The sequence below is a fragment of the Cyprinus carpio genome, chromosome A23 (assembly GCF_018340385.1).
Source record: "Cyprinus carpio isolate SPL01 chromosome A23, ASM1834038v1, whole genome shotgun sequence".
NCBI lineage: Eukaryota > Metazoa > Chordata > Actinopteri > Cypriniformes > Cyprinidae > Cyprinus > Cyprinus carpio.
The window spans coordinates 12,506,558-12,520,130 of record NC_056594.1 but is presented as its reverse complement, the minus strand read 5'-3'; the positions used below and the strand labels follow the sequence as shown (position 1 = coordinate 12,520,130).

The 13,573-nt window shown below is 37.4% G+C and overlaps 1 protein-coding gene, 1 non-coding gene and 1 pseudogene across 3 annotated transcripts; all 3 read right to left on the bottom strand.

Annotated features, from left to right (window-relative positions):
• Positions 1-11: 11 nt before the first annotated feature.
• Positions 12-8,387, bottom strand: LOC109072245 (KAT8 regulatory NSL complex subunit 2-like). Of its 2 annotated transcripts, none has more exons than XM_019088507.2 (10): positions 7,131-8,387; positions 6,170-6,428; positions 5,657-5,835; positions 5,041-5,155; positions 4,778-4,941; positions 4,529-4,695; positions 4,230-4,320; positions 2,382-2,635; positions 600-803; positions 12-479 (listed from the first exon to the last, which is right to left on the bottom strand). In XM_019088507.2, the coding sequence occupies exons 2-10, from the start codon at positions 6,418-6,420 to the stop codon at positions 396-398; spliced, it is 1,509 nt and encodes a 502-aa protein (XP_018944052.1). In that variant the 5' UTR covers positions 6,421-6,428; positions 7,131-8,387; the 3' UTR covers positions 12-395. The 2 variants fall into 2 exon arrangements, with proteins under 2 accessions (XP_018944052.1, XP_042569129.1); XM_042713195.1 differs by lacking the exon at positions 7,131-8,387 and adding an exon at positions 6,809-6,827.
• On the bottom strand, positions 2,740-2,874 carry LOC122135238. Its single transcript, XR_006153422.1, has one exon. It is a non-coding gene; the product is annotated as a small nucleolar RNA SNORA2/SNORA34 family (small nucleolar RNA).
• A 2,161-nt stretch (positions 8,388-10,548) lies between the features above and the next one.
• On the bottom strand, positions 10,549-13,537 carry LOC109072247 (annotated as a pseudogene).
• Between the last annotated feature and the right edge of the window lie 36 nt (positions 13,538-13,573).

Below are 13,573 nucleotides of genomic sequence, written 5' to 3'. Positions count from 1 at the left end.
CAAGAACAAGATGAGATGTAAAGGTTTATTTTAGTGAACAAATCCCAGTTATGAGTTATAAATGTCACATGGAACCAGAAATGTACTGGATAAAAGTAGAAATGGTGCTTTGAGACTTTTTGTAGTGAAATTCGTACATCATCTTCACCGTACAAAACACAAACCTCCAGCTGTGCATATAACTTATGTCCCTTTAGTTTCACAAGACACTAAAAGTCTATATCAGAACATGTGCTATTTTACTATTGTAGCAAGTAATGAGAATGTTTTAAGTTAAAAATGTTTCAGATGTTAAAATTCAAAGCAATCTTTCAGAAATATGGCTTTTAAATAGATATCTGGATAGTTTGAAATCTCAACAGTATGACAGCTGAGAAAATCAGGTCACGAGGTGCTCAGGATAAGGCATCTGTTGTTTTCATGTCAGAGTCCTTTGATGAATTCTGCATGGGAACTGCTTCAAGTATTTCAGATTCAACCTGTAAAATAAGACAACAGTTTTGGGGTTTAAATGTCCCCTTGTCATTGCAAGAAACAGACATATTGCCTCAGTTGCATTGTTTAATTATTCCAACACGTGACAGTGTAACAATATTTACTTGATCATCCACAGACACCTCGTCTCTCTCCGAGAGCTCAGCATCTTGGGAAGAGCCATCCAGATAGCCGTGCTCCGCCCCTGTCAGAATGTCCATGGGGGCCTCGGCGATCTCTCTGATGGTCTGGTCTTCTAATGCAAGCGCTGTGTCGAACAGCAAGGGGGACGGGGGACACTGCAAACCCTCATCTTCAGCATCAAGATCCTGCACATCAGCAGACTTTAATTACAACAGTGATAAGGGATGCGCAAATATTTATAATCTGGACAATAATTAGTTTACGTTATGGCCAATAACTGATAAATTGCTGATATTAAAGTTCTATGCCATTCCTGAAAAAACAATCATTAACAAATCATTAAAAATTATAAATTGTTTTAAATGTCACAAGTTAAATTAGGCTTCACACCATTATGATGTACTATATGAAAAATAAATATTTAATTTGTGAATTGCTAAAGGTTACAACTGACAGTTATTTAAAATATTTTTAAAAGATTAAAGGGATACTCCACCCCAAAATGAAAATTTTGCCAGTAATCACTTACCCCCATGTCGTTCCAAATCCGTAAAAGCTTTGTTCGTCTTCGGAAGACAATTTAAGATATTTTGGATGAAAACCGGGAGGCCTGTGACTGTCCCATGGACTGCCAAGTAAATAACAGCGTCAAGGTCCATAAAAGATATGAAAGTCGTCATCAGAATACTCCATCTGCCATCAGATGTGCAATCTGGGTTATATGAAGCGACGGGAACAAGAATGCGCTGTTTCTACGTGTATTTAGCTTTGATTTGAAAGAAAACAGTGCATCCTTGTGGCGCGGATGATACGGAAGAGCATGCGGTGATATGGAGAGAAACAGAGGAGACCGTTAATAAAGGAATTGTTGAATAAAGTTATTTTTGTTTTCTTCGCTTACAAAAAGTGTTCCCATTGCTTCATATAACCCAGATTGCACGTCTGATGGCAGATGGAGTATTCTGACGATGCTTTTCATACCTTTTCTGGACCTTGACACTGTTATTTACTTTGCAGTCTATGGGACAGTCACAGACCTCCCGGTTTTCATCCAAAATATGTTAAATTGTGTTCCGAAGATGAACGAAGCTTTAACGGGTTTGGAACGACATGGGGGTATGTGATTAATGGCAAATTTTCATTTTGGGGTGGAGTATCCCTTTAACAATTACAGCAAATGTAAATTAAATATAAAGATTGGACAAAATGTCTGATATCAACTTATCTCTAATACTGGCTGATAACTGAAATGGAATCAAAACATTGGCACTGATGTAGCAAACAAAATCCAGCAATATGAGTAAATTTGCAATATTGTTTGTGTGCTTGAAAGCAAGCAATGGGAACAAGTAATGGAAAAGCACATAAATAGTTTGTAGCATAACAGGAAAATGAGATGTTTCCAAAAATGAGATTAAATGAGAGGTTTTACTGTGGGCACACAGAAAATGTCAGACAAATTAAAGGAAGATGACTGCTGAACATCCAGATTAATTTGTTTTTCATTCATACGAGGCTATGAGATTTGATTTACACGACAGGGGACATGTTTGAGCAGCACTGCTTGCAGGCATGTAGATACTTGATGGATACCTTAACAATCTGAAGAGGGAGCAAGGTGTAGAACAAATTTAGTGCAGATTGCTGAGTTAATTGCTCTGATAATATGAAACTTAGTGTGAAGGAATGTGCCAAAACACATGAGGAAAGCAACTGCACACAGTAACTTTAGTTTTAATGAGAAAAACCAACACAATTCATACATCACTGAATTCCAGAGGTAGATTTTCTGTTGGCTGGAGCTCTGCGGCACTGAGGTACAGGTCTGTGGGTGCAGACGGCAGCTGCTCCGGGGCAATTGACTCCTGCTCAGGCTGGTACATGGGAGGAGGCAGGGACAGGTGGAGAGGACAGCGGGGCTCTTCTGACTGTCCCATGTGCACAGGACGATCACATGGAACGTCCTTCAGACCAGGGCACATTTTGAATAAAACTTGGCTACTGTCTTGATAAATGTCTATTGTGGAGGATTAAGGAGATTAAGAGAACTTACATTGGCATATCTGGGAAATAACTTTTAAATGTCAAAGATATCGAAGGCTGGAGGACGTGGAAAACTTGAACTGTTCCTTCAAACTGAATCGACTTTACCCATTAGATAACTGGGAAAGCCAACATACCATAAGAAGACTTTTATATCAGCCGCTGTTTGAAACCAACAGCTACAGCAAGCTGTGGGTCTTGATTCAGGGCTTCAAAAGCATATATACATCTATGTCTATATAGATGTACGCCCATATAAACAAAGAAATATATATGTATATTTAACATATGTAAATAAATATGCATATTTCCATTCAAAAATTTGGGGTTGATCGATAAAGATAAAGTAAAATAAAAAATACTTTTATTCAGCAAAGATGCATTAAGGGGAGGCTACAATGGTGTTTCATGTATTCAGAGTTGTTCACAGTGTCAAAGAGATTCTCATGTTAAACATGGCCAAAGTTGTAAAAAATAATTTGGAAGAATGACAATTTTTGTGCCGAAAATCTTACTTCCGGGTTGCTACAAGTTTCGGCTGGTTTTTTTTTCGATCGTGGATTTAATGACGTAGACAATGGTGGAACTCCTTATATGAGCATTTCTCTCGGAAAAGCGCGCTCACGCACACGTCGACCAGAGGAGAGCGAGACCGCGCCCATCAACGCGCTTCATCTGGAAATCGTCAGAAGCGCTGCATAGGATTTGTTCAAGAATGTCTCCAAATGGAAATCGTCAGAAGCGCTGCATAGGAGTTCACCAATAGGATTTGTTCAAGAATGTCTCCAAACCAGAAGAGTGGATGCAGTTTGTTTTTCCGGGGCAGTGTAGCAAGTGCATTTGTGTGTTCTCGTCATTTCAGTGACGAATGTTTTATAAACAAGGCCTAGGTCGACGCTGGATTTGCACATCGTTTGCCATTAAAACATGGAGCAGTCCCAGTGATAAAGAAAAACCCCTTCATGTAAGTACAACTGCATCAAATTTCTGTCTTTTGTTGGAAATCAGCACATAAGAATATATGTTAATGGAAACAATACGAAACATCGGTATTATAGCTCCGCCCACAGCATGCCTCCAGGAGCTCGGCTTTTTCCGGAGAATCGGAAAACTGTATTTTTCTTTTATAAATATGATAAAACTAAAGACTTTTTGGACATATGAAGGATGCAGTACTACTCTATAGGTACTCAAGATTAACATGAGATTAGGTGAAACTGTATGTTATGTACCCTTTAAACTAATTAAAGATGGCAGTAAAGACATATACAATGGCTTCTGAAAGATTAAGCTTTGCCATCACAGGATTAAATTAAATTTTAAAATATATAAGAAAATGAAAGTTATTTTAAATTGTATTCATATGTCATAGTATTACTGTTTTACTGTATTTTTAATCAAATAAATGCAGCCTTAGTGAACATGAGACTATCAAAAAAAAAAATCTTACAACCCCAAATTTTTCATTATATATATACACACACATATACATATATACACACACATACATACATATACACACATACACGTGTAAATATGTATGCATGTACGGAAACAAATAAGGATACGAGAGACACAATGTCGTGTCATTGGCAGACACGGATATGAACAGCGAGTCCCTTCCACAAAGGAAATGCATCTCTGACCTAAACGTGTCGCCTGTGCAGAAAAAGACACAAAAGATTTAAAATATGTACAAATAATATTAATAAAAAAAATAACAGCCCATGACAGTAGGCTCAGATTGTCTCTTCTGATGCCCATCTGACAGTATGGGAAAGCCAATAAAAGGTCTGTCTCATTTGGCAGTGTGCAGTGTTTAAACCTTCTATTGTCTTTAAGACATTATTAGAAAGTCCATCCATACCTGTGGCGTTCCTCCCTCAGTAATTGCTTGTCTTCGCTGTCTGAGTTGGCGATGCAGCAAGGCCTCCACACCATAGCGACGGCGATAACGTCGCAGAGCCTTTAATTTTTTCAGGTTCTCTCGTTCCTTCATGGACAGCCCCTCTGGACCCGTTAACAGGCTGCTCCCTGAATCACACACACAAGTGAGTATACATGTTCATTGTATATGTGATATCACGCAATCAAAGGATAAAAGCAGCTGCCTCACCAATTGTCTCATGTTCAATCTTGCGGCTGTGCAGGTAGCGTCGTTTCTTTTCTTTTAATAAGTGTTGAAGACGTTTAAATTGGTCTATGTAGAGGGACTGAAGTCTGATCAGCTTTTCACGTGTGATGAGTGCCACTTCCTCTGCTGTGTACACACCCGCATGCCTGTAGAAAATCACATTTCATTAATTGACATCTCACGTGACATTATTAAAACTAATTTTGACAAAGCAGAAAAGTAAAATAAATTGAGGAAGGTCTCACTTTAAAGGGTCTTCGTGGTCACTGTCAAGACTTTCATCTTCACTGTCAGGGTCTCCTCTCCAGGTCTGATCCAAAACAATAGGATCCTGCTCCTCTTCACTCCAACTCTCTTCATCTATACAAGGAAGTAATTACAGAATAGATCACCATAAAAATCAAATGCAACTCTGTCTCTTATACAATTTTTTTATTATGTTATGTTCAGATCTATTAAAAGTTCCGTCAAGTAGTAAAAAAACAAAAAAGGACTTATCTTGGTAACTTTATACAAAAAAAAAGAAAAATAATGAAAAATTACAATGACAAATTACACAAAAAATTTACATAAACCATTATTTATCAGCATTTGATGCAAGTTTTAATTCAGCAGAAAAAAAAACTTTTTTTTAATATAAATAAAAAAAAAGCTACATTCGGTTTCCATTTTAAATAATTTCTAGAGTACAAATAATTTTAACCTATTATTCATAATTGGTTCTTCTGTTACTTATACTACACTTTACACATGCACATGTTTGTTTGCATCACACCCAGAGATTTCTCAATGTTCACAAGGACAAATGCATGCCTGGTTAATAAGTAATGGCACAAGATTAGAAGATCAGTTACATCTCACCTAGTATGCGGCTAGCTTCACTACGGCCCTCTTGATCGTGAGTTCCAGTTTCCGGTCGACTGTAGCCACTGATCTGAGACAGCAAGACTTCAGGGGAAGGTCCTGAAGCAGATGCCTTCCGCATTTGAGCTTGTTGCACCAAAGCATTTCTGCGTGCATGTTCTGCACAGAATGATACCCTAAGAAGAAGAAGAAACATTATTGGTCAAATATCTCTAGTAGGTATTTTAAAGCCCGGTTTCATAGACAAGGCTTAGTTTAAGCTAGGATTAGGCCATAGTTCAATTAGGACATTAAATTAATTTTTATAAACGTGCCTTAGAAAAAAAAACATTACTGGTGTGCATCTTGAGACAAAACAAAGGCACTGATATATTTTAAGATCAGTCAGTGCAAGTTTCTTTCATTCGAAACAGCTCAGACTTACATTTTAGTCTAGGACTAGGCTTAAGCCTTGTCTGTGAAACCTGGGGTAAGTGTAAGTGTGTTACGGGAATAAACAAACACCCTCACCCCTCTTTTTTCTCTGGTTTTGGGGCTGCATTGGGGCAGCGCTTGCCATTCTTGTTGGACACATAGCTGCATTGCCTGTAGGGAGCATTTTTATCTTCAAGTACATGTTTGATGCAGAACTCTAGGCCCTCCAGGCGAGGCTGTGAACAGGGTCTCTGGGCATAAGAGCAGGTCTGAGGTTCTTGAGCACGAGCAGCTTGAGTCACTCGACCTCTGCTGGACGGGAGAACGTGGATCCGAATCCTGTTCATCACTGATGCTGTGAGAAAGCCAACATAACCATTCAAATACAGGCACCGTGATATTACAGTTCATCATTACAGAAATGTATCCAGCTTAACAGAAGACACAGAGCATAACCACAGAAATATACATTTTTATTCTACCTGCTTAAGTTAACTTTCAGCACATCTGTATCACAATTTTAAAGACTCCCTTATATTTTCAGATTTTTTCATGAACTGATAACGTTAACTTACAACCCCGTAGATACCTTTCAGACCACGCCATGAATGAATGATGCACTTCATTGTCATGACTGTATTTAAACATGAAGTGGCCAAAAAGATCGAAAATGCGGCATACAACTTAATTATGCAAATCTATTAAAGATAAACAAGAACTGGTTCAAGATTTTACCGTATTACGTTACCAGCTGCACATGGATTCCGTTAAAGCATGTGCCATACTGTCTCCACGAGCATTCAAATATTAAATTCTTCAACTTTGTATTAGCAAAACATGCAAACGTTAACATAACAGAAGCTGTGAGTCCTCAAACTTTATTAGAGATAAAAAAGATTGACGTTAAAGCGCCAAGTCCTGCTGTTCGGCCATCTTTGAATTGGGAGGATAGGATACTTTTGGTTAAAACTGATATAATAAATCAATATATAGCATTCATTTAGTCTAAGACTGGTGTCGTGTGCTATAATTCGTCATTTCTACGTACATAACTCACCTATAAAGTAATACTTGGTAAACGTTTACGTGAGACCTTCCTGTCGCCCCTTCCTCCGATCATCGCAATGCACAACAACGAGCTGCAGAGGAACATCATCCATTTTAGCGCCCTCCTACGTTTCCGTTGATTGGACCACAACCTTGCGAGGAACAATTTGATTGGAGGAAAATGCTCCATGATCGAGTATAGTCCTTTATTATTGGCTACTCTAACTCAGAGCAGTGTTGTTGCCAGCAGCTGCACGCGCCAAAGGGTGAACCATAATAAAAGCCGCCCATCAATAAAACAGAAGTAGAATATCTCTATTAAAATTAAATAATTTCATAGATAAGCGTAAAGTGCAGGATGCTTTTGATTGTAAATTCAGTTTTTATTTTGTGCAACAGATTGAGCTTTTCCATAGAGCTGCCAAGACTTGTACATTCTTCTCAAGTTTTCCCAGATTTGGTTTGGGAAGATCCTGTGGGGATATAAAAATAAATTAATGAAACTATCAAAGAAAAGTATTTAAAAATATACGGGGTAAAAAAAATCAAGATATATGATGTGCTACGGCTGATCATGATATGCTTATCATTATTTAAAAGCGGTCATGTATCCTTCAAGGTCTAAAACCAGACCACTTGTAGTATTCTGTTCACAGATTAGATACAAGTCACATGGATATGCAGCTCACCTCAATGTATTCTCTCAGATAGTCCTACAAAATAAAACAGAGTCTAAACTAAGATTAAATCAATATAAAAATTAATGAATAAATAAATTAAAAAACATAAGAACTGAGTCTGAACTCTGCAATGGTTTTAATTACCGACTATCTCTCACGACGGAGCTCTGTGCTTTCTTTCTCTATGAAACATGTGGGAAGTCTCTCCAACAACACACTCAAAGTGACTCACTCTTTCAGAACCTTACATCTAAAGCAAGACCCCTCAGGAAGGCCTGACAAGACCATTTGAAGAACAAAAGAGAGATTTATGGGACTGTTCGAAAAAAGTGCAGAACAAATTGAACCCACGTGTATGTTTCAGAGAGATGACGGCAGAATCAGGAATGTTGACTCAAACAGCTGCACTGACCTCTGAGTCTCAATTCCTCCTCACTTACATTAATCTCTAAGGGTGGGGTAACACTTGAAGAACACAGCCTCTTTTTCCAGGTGTGCCTGGGTCAGCTTCATAAAAGTCTACATCAAACAACAAGAACAGTGTGGGAAAAATATATATTTATTGCTAATTAGGGGTGTGACGAGACATTTATCCCACGAGACGAGATTTTTAGACTTTTTTGAAGAAATCCTCAATGATGAAATATACAGGGGAAAATAGTTTTATTCAACTTAAAAAAACACAAAATGCAAAAACAAAATTGGTGCATTTTGAAATCAACTTGTACTTTATGAAATTAAACATCCATTTTAATAAATTTTATGCAGTAATAAACATGTAAACACTGCTAAATGTTTTGCCACAAGCTCAACTGACAGGCAAATAACTGCACAAAAAGTATAAACAGTATAAATAATAAACACCACTAAAATCTCAACCAGTCAGTCAAGTTTACTTTATTTAGTAAACTAATTTTATATATATATATAATAAACCCGATTAATGTATCCATTTAAAAGAATAAATCAGTGGTTCCCAAACTGGGAGGCGCGGCAAGGCTGAGGGATAGTTCGGGCCCTATGAAATCAGTTTTATTTATTTTTTTCCAAATTCTGTCATTTTATTTTACTGGATTCCGTTTTTTCCATTTGAATTTTTCTTAAAATGGTTAAATTAAATTGTATTAATTAAAAAGCATGTCTAATTAATTAAAATCATGAAACATTTTCACATCACTTTATTAAAAGTTGAACAAAAAAATACATGCTTAGGGCCCTATGAAATGCTTTATCCTTTCAAAATATTATTTATATTTTTTATTGTTACCAAATTCTGTTTTAGCATGTCTAATTATTTGAATGCATAAAACAACATTTTTTTTTTTCTTAAAGTAGCCTTATGAATGTGTTTTTTCCCTATGAAATTCTGGGTTGTGTATTTACATTTTTCTGGTCATGAAATGAAGGCATAAAACATTAATTTCATTTATCACTTAATTATTGAAAATTGATTAACTTTATTTTTGTGCAAACAAAGGGGGTTTACTATTAAAATTAAAACATGGAAGTTTGATTATTCTTTAAAGTAGTAGTAGTAAGCTATGTACATTGTACTGAAAAATATTAATAGGCAGTGTCTTTAATCAAACCGGAGTTTTATTTTGACGGGTTGCTGTGAATACCTTTACAGTTCTGTGTATGAGATATGACCATAGACTGTATATGACGCTAGTTTTACTTAAATCAAATGGTAAAATGCTCATGAAGTGACTCTCAGAGCAGTTCTGGAGATGCTGTTAATATGTTTACATCCTACTTTAGTGAGACAGCAGACGCAGAAATCACGACGAGCGTCAGGGGCGCTTCAGTTTGTGTGTGTGTGTAAACCGCGCGTCTGCACCATTCATTAACGGAGACAGGCAGAACATGCAGGATTCATACTTAAATCGACTTTTGCGGCTTAATATTTACAGATTCTAGTCCATATGGTGATTTGATCTAAGTGAAATTACCTACTTTTGATTAATTCATTCAAAATGTAAAAAATTCAGTGACATTCCGTGTTAAACTGTGAATTCTGTTTTTATGACTGGATAAAGACTTCACTGTGTAATTTCCCCGATTATCATGCGGCCACTTGCCTGATGTGAACATAAATTATCTTACATACCACCACTGGTAAGGAGCCAGTGTAATGCAAATAAAATATATCTGAAAGGTCTGCAAGAATATCCTCACGTTCTCGCGAGACCAGTCAGATCCACGAGATCTCGTCACACCCCTATTGCTAATGTTTTACATGGAATTTATTTCGTTCTTATATTCTTATAAGTTTGGGATCAGTATGATTTTTCAACATTTTTGAAAGAAACAAAACAGTAATATTGTGAAATATTATTACAATGTTTTCTATTTTTAATATGTTTATAAATGTTATGTCATTTTTTCCATGAGTATTGATAAGTCAATACTCCAGTCTCCAGTGTCACATTATCCTTCAGAAATCATTCTAATATGCTGATTTGGCGCTCAAGAAACATTTTTTATTATTATAATAGTTGAAAACCGTTGTGCTACTTCATATATTTGTGGAAACTGTGATACATTGTTTTGTTTTTTTCTCAGTATTTTTTTTATTTAAAGAATGATTTGAAATAGAAATCTTTTGTAACATTATGACGTTACCAACCCCTCCAGTCGAACTCTTTCATGGGCAGCATGTTGATCAAGCAACACTAGAAGATTTCCTGCAGGTGGAAGCAATGACAAATGTTTAGAACATCATCAGACCATTCAACGTAATGATTTTCATCCTGCGGCACCTTCATTTGTACTGCTTTCAGAGGCTTCCTGCTCTGTTGTATTTATCAAACAAGCAAGGAACTTCTTGTCCACTTTATGGATGTCCTGAGGTAAAAATACAACACAATCTTAGATTAGTTTTCACCACATAAGAAAAAGGCTATGCTTTGTGACATTGCTATCTTAAGTGTCTAGCCATGCAAGTTCCTCAAAGCACAAAAAGAGCAGAAGGGTAAAAATACACTCTCTCATTGTGTGGATCATATTGTTGGTAAACCGGTAGGGGTAAATAATATTGTGGATTTTTACAACAAGACCCTCAGCTTGACCGCTGGTTACATCCACAGCAACATTTTCAGAATAATTAATAGAATATGTGAGTCAAATTATTTTTACATTACCCAGTGTTAAATAAGGATAAATTAATTAAAAATCTTTAAATTATTTATTAAATTAGTAGTCTTTTTACCTCTGGTATGAACACTGGGTTACTCCAGTCGAGAGTGAATTGGGACCTTGAGCATCCTCTTAAAAGAGTAAGAAGAAAAACAATTAGTTAATGTGCACTAAAAAGCTGATTTCAGTCCTGATGTCAGTCTAGAGCTGTACCTCTGCTGTCTTTCCCTGAGTTAGGGCTCTTTCTGCTCTGGGCTTGGGCAGAAAGGGAAGTACAATGTCTGTGTGAAATGGATAACACCTGTACTCAAATCCTATGAGCAAAGAAAATCTAATTATAACATAAATATCTGTACATTAGTCATTCTAAATCAGCTTACTGAATTTCTCCAACCTGTTCTTGAAATAACACTGACCCCCATGTTACTGACATCTGTGTACATGGCACTTGAGTCTCCTCCACAGGAGGAGAGTTGTATTTGCTGAGCCCTGTAACTTGGTTGATGTAAACCAGTTTTCCAAACAAACTGTCATGAGCCAGCCAGCTGCTGGACACTGGGATTGTTTCAGCACTTTTATTTGTAGCCTGACCTTCATTTCCTGTGTTGCTGCACTGAGGATCATACTGAGAGGTTACACTGGCTTCATCAACACAGTTCACACTTCCTACAAAAGAAGTCACATTCTTGTTGCAGAGGTGTCAGTCTTCTAAAACGGAGGAAGTTTCTGGTATTGTTGTGTCCTGATCATTTACAGCGAAGCCTGGAAAATCTTTAGAAGAGTCATGGACAACTGAATCAACAGTTCCAGTGGATCCAAGTAAAACATCTTCTAGGAGGCTTTTTTCTAATTCACAAGACTTTTTGTCAAAGTGTGAGTCCTGCACAACTGGGAAAAATGAATTTTCCATAGAAAGAAAGTCTGTTTCTCTGCTGACCTCTTTGAATGGCTCTTTGTCATGTTTTAAATAGAAACATTTGGCAGCCAATGATAGTGTGTCTCCCTTGTGCCATGATGAATATTCAGCAGAACATTCAGAACTATAAGGAGAATAAACACCTGAAATGTTCCTCAAAAAGGGCTTGTCTAAATCATCTAAACACAAAGTAGGTCCAACAAAGCAGTCAATGGATTTTCTAGAAGACACTGGATTTAAAAGGCATGTTTTTCCTGTACTCTGTTGTTTTTTCTCAGCATCCTTCCCAAACAACCTTTTGAACTTGTCAAGAGATCCCGTTTCAAAAGAGTTAATTTACGACATGGTGCAGCTCCGGAAGTCTTTGAGTTGGTACCATAAAAACCATCTTTGTCTTCTTCAGTGTCATTTGATGGCAACTTCCTCTTTTCTGGAGAAATTTTATTTGGGAAGCAGAATTTTTTCAAACTAACTTCAGCCTCTTTTCCATCTGTAATTGAAATCCTTTGGTTTTTGCTTCCCATCACTGTTGTTGTTGTATGTTTATATTTGGACAAATATGTCATACTCTGAGTAATGGCATTTGATATTCAACACGTAGACGCCATGGAGATCACATCCGCCCCTTTGTTTGGGGCTCAATGTTAACGAATATGTGGTCGGGTGGTTGTTTTGTCTGGCAGCACTGCTTACTCTCTTCAAAAGGCAGCTGAGTGTTTTATGAATGCGTGGCTTCAGAAAAAGCCTCCCATTTACAAACAGGAATTGCAAGCTGTTGTAGTGACCCTCACGGCCGATATGACCAGTCATTTCTAACTGCTCATGGACGTAATTGATCTCTCCAAGCTTTTGAGCTCAGCTCAAGCCATGAATCTGCACAAACATGTAATAACTACTGCTTGTTTTTGAGAGCTGCACCATCATGTGGGCTGAATTTTCTTTTTTCACTGTAAATGACACAGATGGGTGCATCAGAGATATGGTCTCCACTCTGACGGATGTGTTCGGTTTCTAAAACAATGTCCATTCTCTTTCTTCGAACTGGCATGTTGTGGATATTGTAGACAGACACAGTCATCCCTGCAGAAGGACGAACGGTTTGAGCTTCAGCAACATCCAGCGCATTTGCTTCATTAAAGGTTTTAACGTATGTTTTCAATGACAGCTTAATCCTAGATAATATTTCGACCATTTCTGCAAGAGAGACTGTACTGGAAATTGCTTCTCCTCTGAACCTATAAAAGCGGACATTTTCCAGATCCTCCAGCAAGCTGCATTTAATTGTGTTGTATCGCAGGGCCACTCTTTCTATGTCCTCCTGGCACATTCAAGAGCCATTGTCTATGTGTATTTTGAAAGCCACACATGTTGCTCCAGCATCGATGCTGTTCAACATGAGCTCCTCCACACATTGCTGCAATGAGAGAATAGTAACGCCAGAGCCCAGCTGTGCTTGAACATCGTTGGGCAAACTCTTGATCATTCTGAAAGACATAAATATTAAAACACTTTAATGCACAGAGGCGAAAAAGTCAAATGAAATATTAATCAAAAATGCAAATAACAACGCACGTGTGAGAATTACAATTACTCTTTCATTTGAATGATTATTTAAATCAATACGCACCTATACCTCTTTGGTGGTTCTATATTATAGATCAGTGGGTACAACAACAACGCAGCGGATATGACGTCGAAGGATAAGCCGCAGCGGGAAGC